Genomic DNA, 13,469 nt, shown 5'->3' on the forward strand with positions numbered 1-13,469 from the left:
TTACGCGCATGGGCCAGGCTCAGCGCCCAAAGCCGTAGATAAGATGCAGTGTTTGAGATGCAGCCCAAGCAATATTCTATAGTGTGAATGGCTTGATGCACTGCTACATCAGCAAAATTAAACTAGAGAGAGAGACAGACAGAGAGAGAGATAGAGAGAGAGAGAGAGCAAGACAAGCAGTTCAGACTAATGATAATAAATGAACAAACGGCAGGTTTAATCCCACTCCCAGCTCAATCACAGCATGATTACTGGTCCTGAATATCACAGGCCTGAGAACAGAATCACTGCCCAGATCCTTTCAGATCATCAGCCGGCACAAGAACACATCATTAGGTGTGATAACATCAGAATCACGCTACATCTCGGCTCACTGGATTGTCCTCGTTTAATGATGGATGCTAAAACAAAGGGAATTAAAAGTCTAAAAAAGGATCTAAGGAATGTTATCTAGAATCTAGAGAAGAGAACCATCACCGATCACCCACTACATGAGACTAACAGACAAAGGAAGCCTGCAGGAACACACACACACACACACACATACGTAACACACACACACACACACACACACACACACACACACACACACACAAACATGACAGCAGTGCAAGAAGCTTTGTACGGGTTACGGCACGCACACACACACCAATAAAAAATTAGAAACACACATCCACACAGAGAGCAAGAAGGCAGTCTGCTCTTACCACTTCCTCCTCGGATTGCTTGAAAGGTAATCGGACACACGCACAGACAGACATACACGTAGGGTTAAAATAGAGTTAATGGCAGAGTTAGAATCTGAAGAGGAGAGTGAGGGAAAAATAAGTCTACAGAACACATTTTTTGGTCACACTCACAGAAAAATACAGTGCTCCCAAAAAGTATCTGGACACACATACAAATGTCAAGCTTCTTTCAAGGTTATAAATTAGAAAACAATATATAAACTGTACAAAATTAAGATACAAAGTATTAAAACACTTTTCTGGTCAGAACATGCCCACCTGTGTGAGCTTGAGGGGAACTAACTTCATACATCTACTACTAAAAATTACTTCAGGACAGTTGGTTAAAGTAATTGTAAAAATGGCAAAAAAAAAAAAAAAAAAAAAAAAAGAAGAAGAAGAAAAAAAAAGTGACACTAGTTCTGAGAAAAGCTCTGGCATCATTTGTTTGTAGATGCCACTGGTTTAAAATTTCATATATTTTTAAGTGCAGCTTATATGAACAAATACTTTGTGGGGCCCACCGTAAACGGCAAATGAGAGAGAGAAACAATTCCAGAGATTTTGTGCTTGTCTCCAGTAAATTTACTTTAATGGCTGACTGTGTTTTACTGGCAGGACTGTTTGGAGCAGATAGAGGAACACCCTTTGGCACTAACGCACTGAAATGATCACAGCAACCCAGACATCTCAAAATATTGCAGGTAATTTTATAAATACTTTATTATCTGTCTCTATTTTATTTCCAGACATGAGCCTCACAATTATTGGGTGGGTGTTTGTTTAGTGTTTTGAGGCTGGTTGCCCTGGGATAAAGTGTCTGGGGGAAGAGATAGTGCTGTTAAAGAGGGCTGACCCAGTTTAGATCAGCAATGGTATGCAGATCACAGATCCAGTGAGTCACAGAATGGAATGCCCACTGAAGGCTGCTAACCCCACTGCCAACTGTGACTATTTTCGCTTGCAGATTTTGGTAACAAGGTGGGTGGTAACAAGCTGCGCATATACTATTATGATATCCACATTAATTATTATCATAATAAAGATCAAAAGTAGTCATCAGGAGTAACAAATGTCATCACATGGAGTGTCAGACAAATATCTCATCTAATACGCTCTTGACAGACTTTTGTTAGAGTGTATAAACTAATGCTACATGGAAACTCAATTTTAAAATACAAATGAATTCTATATGATTAGAAAATTAGGAAAAACTGAGTACAGTCACAAAAAACACATTTGTGCATGGAACTACTTTCTTACGCGACGGATCAGAATCTGCCGTTGCTAGTTCAAACCAAATGATGAGTCCAAGCCTCAGAACTTCTAGTATCACAGCTTGGACTGTTACTAACATGTTATTGGAGAAACAAGGATGTGTGTGTGTGTGTGTGTGTGTGTGTGTGTGTGTGTGTGTGTGAGAGTGAGTGAGTGAGTGAGTGAGTGAGTGAGTGAGTGAGTGAGAGTGAGAGAGAGAGAGAGAGAGAGAGAGAGAGAGAGAGAGAGAGAGAGAGAGAGATGGAGCGTGTGCAATCATCTGTTGATGATGCTGTAGTCTGTTAGTAAGCTTTCTGAAGATAATGTCATTTTGGTGAAATTCATCCTATTTTCTCACTGGAAAAATAGCCGTTCAAGCGGGGGTATTCCTCTCTATTTCGCGGTAGCCGGTGCGCAAGAGTCTTTCACTACAGAAACCGCAATGTCCTCCACCATTTTGTCCTCTCCAATGTGGAAAGTCCGGTAAGAGGTAAGCGCCTTGAGTTTGTGTAATTAATCAGGCTGTTGTGTCTCTCAGCTTTGATGAGCCTTAATGCTCGTAGTTGTTAGTTTAAAGCTATTTCCTAGCTTTAGTAGTGTAGTAGTAATACGAGCGATCACGCAGTGCTGTTGAGTGTAAACACTGAGTGACGCTGACACACTTCACATCACCAACTGGCTCAAATTACACACAAAAATGGTCTTTTGCCTCCACCTGCTGGCTAAAATATGTAATGTCACAAAATTAAATGTAAAGAGACATATCTCTAAACACATCTGCACTGCTCTTACACTTTAATTTAGAATGGCACGAACACAAGCGGAGTGATACACAGTGAAGTGTCTGAGTGTTGATGGTGTGAGACCATCAGCACTCATGGAACGTCTCTCATCCATTCAGATTCGAGGACCGGCACTAACTGTTTTTTGTGTGTGTGTGTGTGTGTGTGTGTGTGTGTGTGTGTGTGTGTGTGTGTATATATATATATATATATATATATATATTGCTTCATAGTGACAATACATGATTTGAGGACACTAAAAAACAAAAAAAAGATTGTTCCCTTACCTCAGGCTCTTCTTCAAAGTTTTCTGCAAGCTGATCATGTTGAATGATCTCAGTTTCATCCTCTGTGGGGCCGTTACCCACACGAATTCCCCCAAAGTTTTGTGTTCCCTACAGGAGAGATCATGGTCATGTGTAGGTAGGAGTTCAACTCATTTACCTAAATAACAATAATATAATCTAGCATATTGTTTTTGTTTTGTTGAAAAGAAATTGTTTGGGGATTGAAACCTTTGTGTAAATATTCATACATATTCTTAAAGGGATAGTCCACCCAAAAATGAAAAATCTCTCATCATTTACCCTTATGCCATTACAGATGTGTATGACTTTCTTTCATCTGCTGAACACAAAGTTTTTTAGAAAAATATCTCAGCTCTGTAGATCCATACAATGCAAGTGAATCGTGGCCAGAACTCTGAAGCTCCAAAAAACAAATAAAGGCAGCATTAAAGTAATCCATATGACACCAGAGTTTAAATCCATATATTCAGAAGCAATATGATAAGTGTGGGTGAGAAACAGATCAATATTTAAGCCCTTCACTATAAATCTCCACCTTTGACCAGCCCTGACCAGTAGGTGGCGAGATGTACGAAGAATGTGAATCACCAAAAAATATAAGAGGAATATTGAAGTGAAAGTGGGGATATATAGTAAAAAAGGACTTAAATATTGATCTGTTTCTCACCCATACATATCATATCACTTCTGAAGACATGGATTTAACCACTGGAGTTGTATGGATTAATTCTATGATGCCTTTATGTGCTTTTTGGAGCTTCAAAGTTCTGGTTACCATTTACTTACATTGTAAGGAACGTACTAAGCTGAAAAATAGTAACTTTTTGTGTGAACTATCAATTTAAGACCTCATATACCAATGTACCAATGAATGTTTGGCCACAAGCTTACCAAACCACATTCTACATATTTTCGAGTAATTACATGATATTACAAAAAACAGTATTTCAACAAATACAAAGTCATTAAATTGTCATGCTTCTCTTCCTGCATGCCCCAACCGGGCAGTTTGCCTTATAGTTTGAATCTTACTGGTGTAAAGAGTGTATATATATTTTTTTTTTACTCCTTACCAGATGCTTTCTCCAGAGGTACTGCCTGCGCATTACTAGCGTCTTTATTATAAGCATACATGGCACACAGGCGATAGCTACAACAACTAACAAACACTGAATTCCCATCTACACAAACAGAGAGAGGTGGAGAGGAATGTCAGCATAATTTTCTCACTTGCAAAAACATTTTGATAACATCACACTGTAGTATTTGTGGGTACCTGTCCTCTGTATAATGGCTTGTTGGTCGGATCATTGTAGTTGAAGAGGAACATGTTAATGAAGGCTATAAGAAGACTGGGTGCATCTTTAGAGGTCTTGGCATCATAGGCCATCCATTTATAGAAGACAAGCAAAACCAGGTAGCCAAACAGACTGCTCATGAAAACAATCTCAGGAATAAAACCCAGGAAGATGTTCAGAGGCTTCTTGAAGTACCTTCACACACAGACAATCAGAAACCGTAATACCTGGCATTAATATGAATACAAATGGAATGACAAAACATTAAAATAGTTCATCCAAATAAGGAAATCATGTACAGACTAATGTTTCTGCAAATCCGTAAAACTTTCTTTCTTTCATGGAACACAAAATGAGATGATAGGCAGAAGGTTGCAGGATTGAAAACCTCAGTGACCTTTCACTTTCATTGCATCTTTCAATGTAGTTCAATTTTCACTGAGGCTGTCAGTCATTTTTGGATGAACGGACCCTTAAAAGGGATAGTTCACCCCAAAATGAAAATTCTCTCATCATTTACAGTCCCTCGTGCCATCCTAGATGTTTATGACTTTCTTCTGCAAAACACAAATTATGATTTTTAGAAGAATATTTCAGCTCTGTAGGTCCGTACAATGCAAGTGAATGGGGGCCAAAATTTTGATGCTCCAAAAAGCACAAAGGCAGCATAAAAGTAATCCATATGACTCCAGTGGTTAAAACCATGTCTTCAGATGCAATAGGATAGGTGTGGGGGTCCTTTTTTGCTAGAAATTTTTCTCCTTGCCCAGTAGGGGGCGATATGCAAGAATGTGAATCACCAAAAACACAAGAAGAATGTGAAAGTAAAAGTTAAAGTGGAAAGTTAAGGGATGAGAATTTGTAGTAAAAAAATGACTTAAATATTGATCTGTTTCTCACCCACACCTATTGTATTGCTTCTGAAGATATGGATTTAATCACTGGAGTTTTCTGGATTAATTTTATGCTGACTTGTGATTTTTGGAGCTTAAAAATTTTGGCACCCATTCACTTGCATTTTATGGACCAAAACAATTGAAAAATTCTTCTAAAAATCTTCATTTGAGTTCAGCAGATGAACAAAGTCATACAAATCTGGGATGGCATAAGAGTGAGTAAACGATGAGAATTTTTATTTTTGGGTGAACTATTCCTTTAATGGTAATTAGTAATTTCAGAAAATACTGATACATCAGTTACTGATCGGCACGTTATTTTCTTGATACGTTTTTAGAGGCACTGATATATTAACATTAGCCGACATTTAAATTAGAAGCATCATTTGTGTGCTTTCCAATTTCACTGTCGGTTGGCCTTCTGTATAATGTAATCTGGTGTATTAGCTTTGGAAGACCACAAGGGGGTGATCTACCATTTAATGTACTTAATACTGAAGGACGCATTTATGGGGTACAGGTGGCAGTCTAAAGTTATGAATCTAGTCTCCATACACACAATACAAAGGTTTTGGTACTTCTTCAAGAATGAACACAGTGACTTTGATGAGTTTGCAAGTGGTGTACTCTATTAAGAGTAAAACAAGAGAATGGACAAGTGCGTACAGGTGATTGAAGAGACTGAGCATGACTCCAAACAGCATGTGGATAACTCCAAGTATTATTGACATTTTCATCTTGAAGGAGTTCAGAAATGTCAGCTTGTTGGTGGCAATATTCCAGATCTGTGAGTGAGGGAAATATATATTTTTGAATTATTTCATATTGCTCTAAATGTATTGAAGTTGCTTGGAAGATTATTCTTTGCCACAGAAATGAGAAATGAGGTGCTTACTGGGTCAATGCCAATGGGATAAGGTCCACCAAACACTCCCGGCTCAGCAGGGTCCAACTGTAAAATCCTGTTATCTTCCAAAGTCTTAAACCTGAATAAATTAAAGAAAATTCAATGAAATAGGATTTTTCAAATAAAAAAATGCCCTTAACTTAATGGTCATGCATATAGATCGAACAGTTGTCCAATCTGAATGAATTAACTGAGCCATTTAAACAAGTGGCTAATTAATAAGCAATCAAACAAAAATATAGCTGCAAGCAGCAATGTTGGGCCCAAGCACAACTGGTCCATTTCCACCTGGTGGCTTTCGGAAAACATTGCAAGGTGGACAATTGCATTTGGCATTTTGAAGCAATTTGAGTAAATAAAAGAGGACTATTTTAAAGTCTGTTGTAAGAGCCACACTTCCTGCTGCCAGGTGGTGGCACTATGACAATGACCCAAAATAGTCAAATCCATGTGATTAGCCCCAAGACTAAACATACATCTCAATTTTGATCTAAATCACACATTGCACACAGAAGATATGAGACACTTCCTGATTCTCATTTTCTGCCATTAATTTAATGTCTCGCCATGGCAACACCGTTCAATATATATCAATATGTTTGCAATTTAGTATCTTGTTTTGGCATAATGTTGTCTAAATGTGGTGACAGTCTCATGAATCACCTAGGAGAAGTATTTTAAAGTACAGAGACTGCAATATTCAAAAAATCCAAAATGTCCAACTTCCTGTTGGGCGCACCTAATGACTATAATTATGAAAGTTGTCCAGCTTGATGAGAAATATAGATGTACAGATTTTGGTGACTGTAGGTGAAAATGGGGGTGCTACAGAGGCCGTCTTACACACCCATTTTAAAGGGGGTGCTACAGAGCCCCCCTACACATCCATCCGTGAACTTTTGCCCAGACCTAATGGCCAACAACTCTGATGTGTGTGCAAAATTTCAGGAAATTTTAAGCATGCTAAGTGCCTCAAATACACCCAAATATAAGAAGGAATAATAACAATTAATGTGTTGCCATGGCAACAGTATTTAAGATAACAAATATCCCTTTAAAAATTTACATCAGCAGTGTCTTGACATTATTTTAAAGAATTTTGAAGCAATTCATGTAAACTTAAGGCTATTTCAAAGTCTGTTAAAAGTGCCATACTTCCTGCTGCCAGTTGGTGGCACTATGAACGTGACCCATAATAGCCATATCAATGTGATCTGACCTCATTACCAAACATACAGCTGAATTTTCATAAAAATCACACAATGCACACAGAAGATATAAGGCACTTCCTTTTTACCATTTTTCGCCATAATTTTATTGCTTCACATTGGCGACTCTGTTCAAAATATAAAAAATATGTTCGCAATTTAGCATCTACAATATCTTGGCATGATGTTGCACAAATTTGGTGCCAGTCACATGAATCCCCTAGGAGGAGTATTTAAAAGTTCAGAGCCTGCGGTTTTCAGAAAATCCACAATGGCCAACTTCCTGATGGGCGGAGCTAATGATTATGAGTATGAATGTTGTTTGGCTTGATGAGAACTACACTATATTGCCAAAAGTATTCGCTCACCTATCCAAATAATTGAATTCAGGTGTTCCAATCACTTCCATGGCCACAGGTGTATAAAATGAAGCACCTAGGCATGCAGACTGCTTCTACAAACATTTATGAAAGAATGGGCCGCTCTCAGGAGCTCAGTGAATTCAAGCGTGGTACTGTGATAGGATGCCACCTGTGCAACAAGTCCAGTTGTGAAATTTCCTCACTACTAAATATTCCACAGTCAACTGTCAGTGGTATTATAACAAAGTGGAAGCGATTGGGAATGACAGCAACTCAGCCACGAAGTGGTAGGCCACGTAAAATGACAGAGCGGGGTCAGCGGATGCTGAGGCGCATAGTGCGCAGAGGTCGCCAACTTTCTGCAGAGTCAATCGCTACAGACCTCCAAAGTTCATGTGGCCTTCAGATTAGCTCAAGAACAGTGCATAGAGAGCTTCATGGAATGGGTTTCCATGGCCGAGCAGCTGCATCCAAGCCATACATCACCAAGTGCAATGCAAAGCGTTGGATGCAGTGGTGTAAAGCACGCCGCCACTGGACTCTAGAGCAGTGGAGACGCGTTCTCTGGAGTGACGAATCACGCTTCTCCATCTGGCAATCTGATGGACGAGTCTGGGTTTGGTGGTTGCCAGGAGAACGGTACTTGTCTGACTGCATTGTGCCAACTGTGAAGTTTGGTGGAGGGGGGATTATGGTGTGGGGTTGTTTTTCAGGAGCTGGGCTTGGCCCCTTAGTTCCAGTGAAAGGAACTCTGAATGCTTCAGCATACCAAGAGATTTTGGACAATTCCACGCTCCCAACTTTGTGGGAACAGTTTGGGGATGGCCCCTTCCTGTTCCAACATGACTGCGCACCAGTGCACAAAGCAAGGTCCATAAAGACATGGATGAGCGAGTTTGGTGTGGAAGAACTTGACTGGCCTGCAGAGTCCTGACCTCAACCCGATAGAGCACCTTTGGGATGAATTAGAGCGAAGACTGCGAGCCAGGCCTTCTCGTCCAACATCAGTGTCTGACCTCACAAATGCGCTTCTGGAAGAATGGTCAAAAATTCCCATAAACACACTCCTAAACCTTGTGGAAAGCCTTCCCAGAAGAGTTGAAGCTGTTATAGCTGCAAAGGGTGGGCCGACGTCATATTAAACCCTATGGATTAAGAATGGGATGTCACTTAAGTTCATATGCGTCTAAAGGCAGATGAGCGAATACTTTTGGCAATATAGTGTATATACGTACCAATTTTGGTGACTGTAGATGAAAATGGGGGTGCTACAGATTCCCCCTTACATACCCATTTTCAAGATAGCGCTATTTTTGCATCTGTGATTATTTGGCAGCTTTAATCATCTGAAATGTCCGCTAACATTATGCCAAATATTTATAACGGAAGTGTATTATACAGGATAAGCTTTTATGTATGTAAATATGTTTGATGCTATTTGTAAAAATAAATGTATACATAATATAATTTAAATGTGAATCTATCTATCTATCTATTTGAGGTCTGCAACCCGACCCAGGCCTTACGGGACCAGAGAAGCCGATGGGCTGGGTTCGGGTCAGTTTTTCCAAGTAGGACTTTGGGTTTGGGTCGGGTCGGGTTTGTGTGAATGAAAAAATAAACAGGCTAACCGAACTTGTTTCGTGCATACACTCTCACTCACAGATGCACGAGTTAGGGGCCATTAACTCCGAACGTGTTTTTGCACAAGTCTGTTCTGTTTTCCCATTGTTTCTCTATGTAAACATGCTGGACAAATGTCTTTGACATTTGTACTGCGTCTCTATTTTTCTTCAGCATCTTGCACAGGACCGGCACAGTTTAAAAACAGTCTCAAGTTAAAAAGAACTTAACATTTTCAAAAACGCAAGTTGAGACACCTGTGCTCTGTTATATTGTTTTCAGCACAGTTGTCACAAAGATTCAACATTATAAACAAGTTCAGGCTGCATAGAGGGGATTGTTGCATTGTTTCATATTATTCCAGATTGTTCTGCACCAAGAGGGGACTGTTGCATTGTTTCATTTTATTCCAGATTGTTCTGCACCAAGAGGGGACTGTTGCATTGTTTCATTTTATTCCAGATTGTTCTGCACCAAGAGGGGACTGTTGTATAGTTTCATTTTATTCCAGATTGTTCTGCGCCAAGTGAAGTTTCAGCAAATAAACGGTAAGGAAATGCTTTTTTCCCTACTGCTCTAGTGTACTAAGGGGCTGCCATGCCTTGTTAAAGCTGTAAAGCTGTGTATGTTTACTGTTTCAGTACTGTTACAAATTTTGCCTATATTCTTACATAAAATATTGCAACAGTACTTGTTAGAAGAAATTGGATAGTGTCAAGTCAATCTTTATTTATAGAGCACATTTAAAAACAAAAGAAGTTGACCCAAAGTGCTTTACAGATCAAACAAATAAATATACAAAGACAGAGTGAGATATATATATATATATATATATATATATATATATATATATATATATATATATATATACACACACACACACACAGTATATATATATATATACAGTATATATATACAGTATTGGAATAATGTACAGATTTTGCTCTTATGGAAAGAAATGGGCACTTTTATTCACCAAAGTGGCATTCAACTGATAACAATATATCGTCAGGACATTAATAACATGAAAAACTGAAAAAAAAAAAAAGACGTGACGCCATGCGAGGAGCGGACGCGTGATCAGCGAGCTCTGCGCACTTTGCTAGTTATTACTATTTGTGTCATAAACCGGTGAGATTCAATACGCCCTGATTCTTAACTGTTCTAGGAAGACAATTTGTCAAAGAATTCAAAATCCTCAGGCTCTGGAGATCTTAAAAGACAAAGAATGCTCAGTGCTCAAGCTGATTCCCCTCAGCAGCAGGCCGAAAGCCCCAGACTCAATTCGGACGGTGAACTTAAAGAAATCCGGCGTGAATTGATGAATGTGTCGAAGGTCATTGCAGACTTGGAGGATCTTGCTGTAATATGTCGATCGATCACTTCCATGGAGACAAAATTCTCTGAGTTGGTTACAAGATTGTCGGACGTCGAGAAGCAGATATATTACCTAGAGTCATCGGAGAGGGAATTAGCTGCTAATCTGCCAAGGGAGATTTGGAACACGTCTGAGAAAAATGTGAGGATTTTGAGAATCGTAATCGACAAAACAACGTCCAAATTGTTGGAATACCTGAGCATGAGGAAGCCAGAGATATGGTAAAATTCCTAGACAGGCTCTTCCAGAGTCTGCTCGACATAACAGGCCATAAACTGGAAATCGAGCGAGCTCACAGAGTCCCGGCTCAGAGATCCACGGAGGTAGACAGGCCCCGATCAATTCTGGCCAAATTTCTGAGATCATCCGATAAAGATCTCGTGTTATGCAAGGCGAGGAGTAAAGGAAAGCTTTCTTGGAAGAACTACAGCATTTTCTTGTTCCCAGACTTTGCGAATTCGACAAGAGAGACATGTGAACGATTCAAGGAATGCAAGAAACTCTTACATCAACGGAAGGTCGCTTTTGCTCTGATGTTTCCGGCCAAACTGAGAATAGATACTAAGGATGGCCGTAGAGAATTTACATGCCCACAGCAAGCATTGTCCTAGATAAAGACATTGGAATTAGTAAGCCATTTGGTGATTTTCATGTTGCCGCCTAATGGACCTGACTCACTGAACATACACTTGACTGTCTGAGGAAACTGAGCGCCTTTTTCGTTTCACTTTGTGCTGGTTTCATCTAGCAGCTGGAGTTTGTTTTGTGTAATATCATTTCTTCGGGACAGCTTCTTGATGAATCTGCTCGTTTTGGGCGCTTATGCCTCCTGTTGGCTGGAGCTGGTTTTGTGCAATATTTCTTGCAGGAGTGAGTTTGACGGCCCGTTTTTTTTTTTTTTTGTGCTGGTTTCGCTAGAGGCTGGAGCTTGTTTTGTGGAGGAACACACCTTCGAGTTTAGTGGATGAATCTACACGTTTATTCTGCTTATGGGCTGGAGTTTGTTTTATAGATTATCTTCTGTTGTGTAATTCTGTCTTACAAATTTTTGTATAGAAACACCGGACTTGAGCAATCCGATGGCAAAGTTGTCATGGGGACTCTCGTAGGCATACATGGACTTGAGTTTAGAGAGATGGATGCCGGTTGGCGCTGTCGTGTGCGGGGTTAATGCGCACGTTTGTCATTTTTCTGTTTTGTTTTTTCGTTCTGGGGTTGATTGTTGCACCAATGTGGAATGGGGTCTTTATAATTTTATTTTTGACACAATCAAATTTTTTTAATATGTCAAAATGTAAAATGTTAATATGAGTGGATTGTCTCTCTCCACGTGGAATGTGAATGGGTTGGGGGACCCCATAAAAGAAGGTAGGTTATTTCTTTTGTTAAACGTAAGAAATATGATATAGTGTTTCTTCAAGAAGCTAAAAAATTTGGGAAGATATGGGGTGGACATGTTTTCTTTAGTGCTGGCTCTAGTAAGAGCAGGGGAGTCATTACATTGTTAAGTAAACATCTACAATTCAAATATCTCAAACAGATTAAAGAAATTAGGAAGAGTCATTATTGTTTTAGCAGAAATTCAGGGGCAAAGGTTGATTTTGGCTAATATTTACGCACCTAACGCTGATGATCAGGGCTTTTTTATAGATCTTGAAGGGATATTGCAAGCCACTGGCACCCCTCATGATATAATATTGGGAGGAGACTTTCATTTATTGATGGACTCAGTCCTTGATCATAATGAAGCAAAAGTGTGTAAGCCCCCTAGAGCAACATTGATGCTTCACAGGATGTGTAAAGATCTTGGTCTTACAGATATTTGGAGACTTTTGAACCCAACTGGAAGGAACTATACATTTTTTCATCAGTTCATAAGATTTATTCTAGAATAGATAATAGATAGTCCCTCATTTCATCTGTCGCTGATTGCTCAATTGGAAATATCTTAGTCTCAGATCACGCCCTGGTGAATTTTGAGGTGTTGCCACATATGGAGAAAAAAAATCATATAGTTGCCGCTTTAATGTATCCCTTTTGCAAAATCCTGAATTCCAACAAATGTTAAAGGCTGAAATCAATGTTTATATGGAGACCAACTGGCCAACTGGTCCTCATTATCCTCTGTGGGCATGGCTTGGGAGACATTTAAAGTGGTTCTTAGGGGCCGGATCATACAATATGCCTCATTCATTAAAAAATCCAAAGCACGAGAACTCGTGGAATTAGAAGGGAACATTAAAAGTGCCGAAGCAGAGCTGAAGCGCCGAATGTCGTCTGATGGCCTCAGAGAATTGACTCGATTGAAATACAGATATAATACTATTTTGTCGCGGAAAGTGGAGTATGGGTTATTCAGGTCAAGACAGTCATATTTTGAGTCAGGGGACAAAGGAGGAAAACCTTTGGCTAGATATATAAAGCAGAGAGAGTCTTTTTCTACTATTCCCTCAGTGAAATCTGCTAGTGGTGAAATATTTACCTCAGCCATTGATATTAATAATTCTTTTAAAGAGTTCAATCTTGATCTTTATAGTTTCATGTCTTTGTCTACTGATGAAGAGATTAGAAACTTTGTGGAACCTCTAGAACTCCCTTAATTGACGATTCTGAGACAACCTTGGAGGAGATTGACAAGGTATTTAAGGCCCTGCCTACAGGCAAGCTCCGGGGATAGATGGCTTTGCCAGTGAATTTTTTAGATCTTATGCTACAGAACTGG

General features: G+C 39.4%; 1 protein-coding gene across 4 annotated transcripts in view; it reads right to left on the reverse strand.

Moving 5' to 3' along the window:
- The window catches only part of LOC127450488 (V-type proton ATPase 116 kDa subunit a 1-like), a 55,877-nt gene that overhangs the window by 2,212 nt on the left and 40,196 nt on the right, over positions 1-13,469 (reverse strand). For 2 of the 4 annotated variants that reach the window (XM_051714641.1, XM_051714639.1), the window contains 7 exons: positions 6,165-6,255; positions 5,936-6,054; positions 4,352-4,568; positions 4,149-4,256; positions 3,055-3,162; positions 708-725; positions 5-122 (listed from right to left, as the gene is read on the reverse strand). In XM_051714641.1, the coding sequence (XP_051570601.1) occupies positions 5-122; positions 708-725; positions 3,055-3,162; positions 4,149-4,256; positions 4,352-4,568; positions 5,936-6,054; positions 6,165-6,255 (779 nt within the window). The remainder of the gene's footprint in view (positions 1-4; positions 123-707; positions 726-3,054; positions 3,163-4,148; positions 4,257-4,351; positions 4,569-5,935; positions 6,055-6,164; positions 6,256-13,469) is intronic. The other 2 variants (XM_051714642.1, XM_051714640.1) reach the window with 1 other exon arrangement.

Source organism: Myxocyprinus asiaticus, chromosome 13, assembly GCF_019703515.2.
Source record: "Myxocyprinus asiaticus isolate MX2 ecotype Aquarium Trade chromosome 13, UBuf_Myxa_2, whole genome shotgun sequence".
NCBI lineage: Eukaryota > Metazoa > Chordata > Actinopteri > Cypriniformes > Catostomidae > Myxocyprinus > Myxocyprinus asiaticus.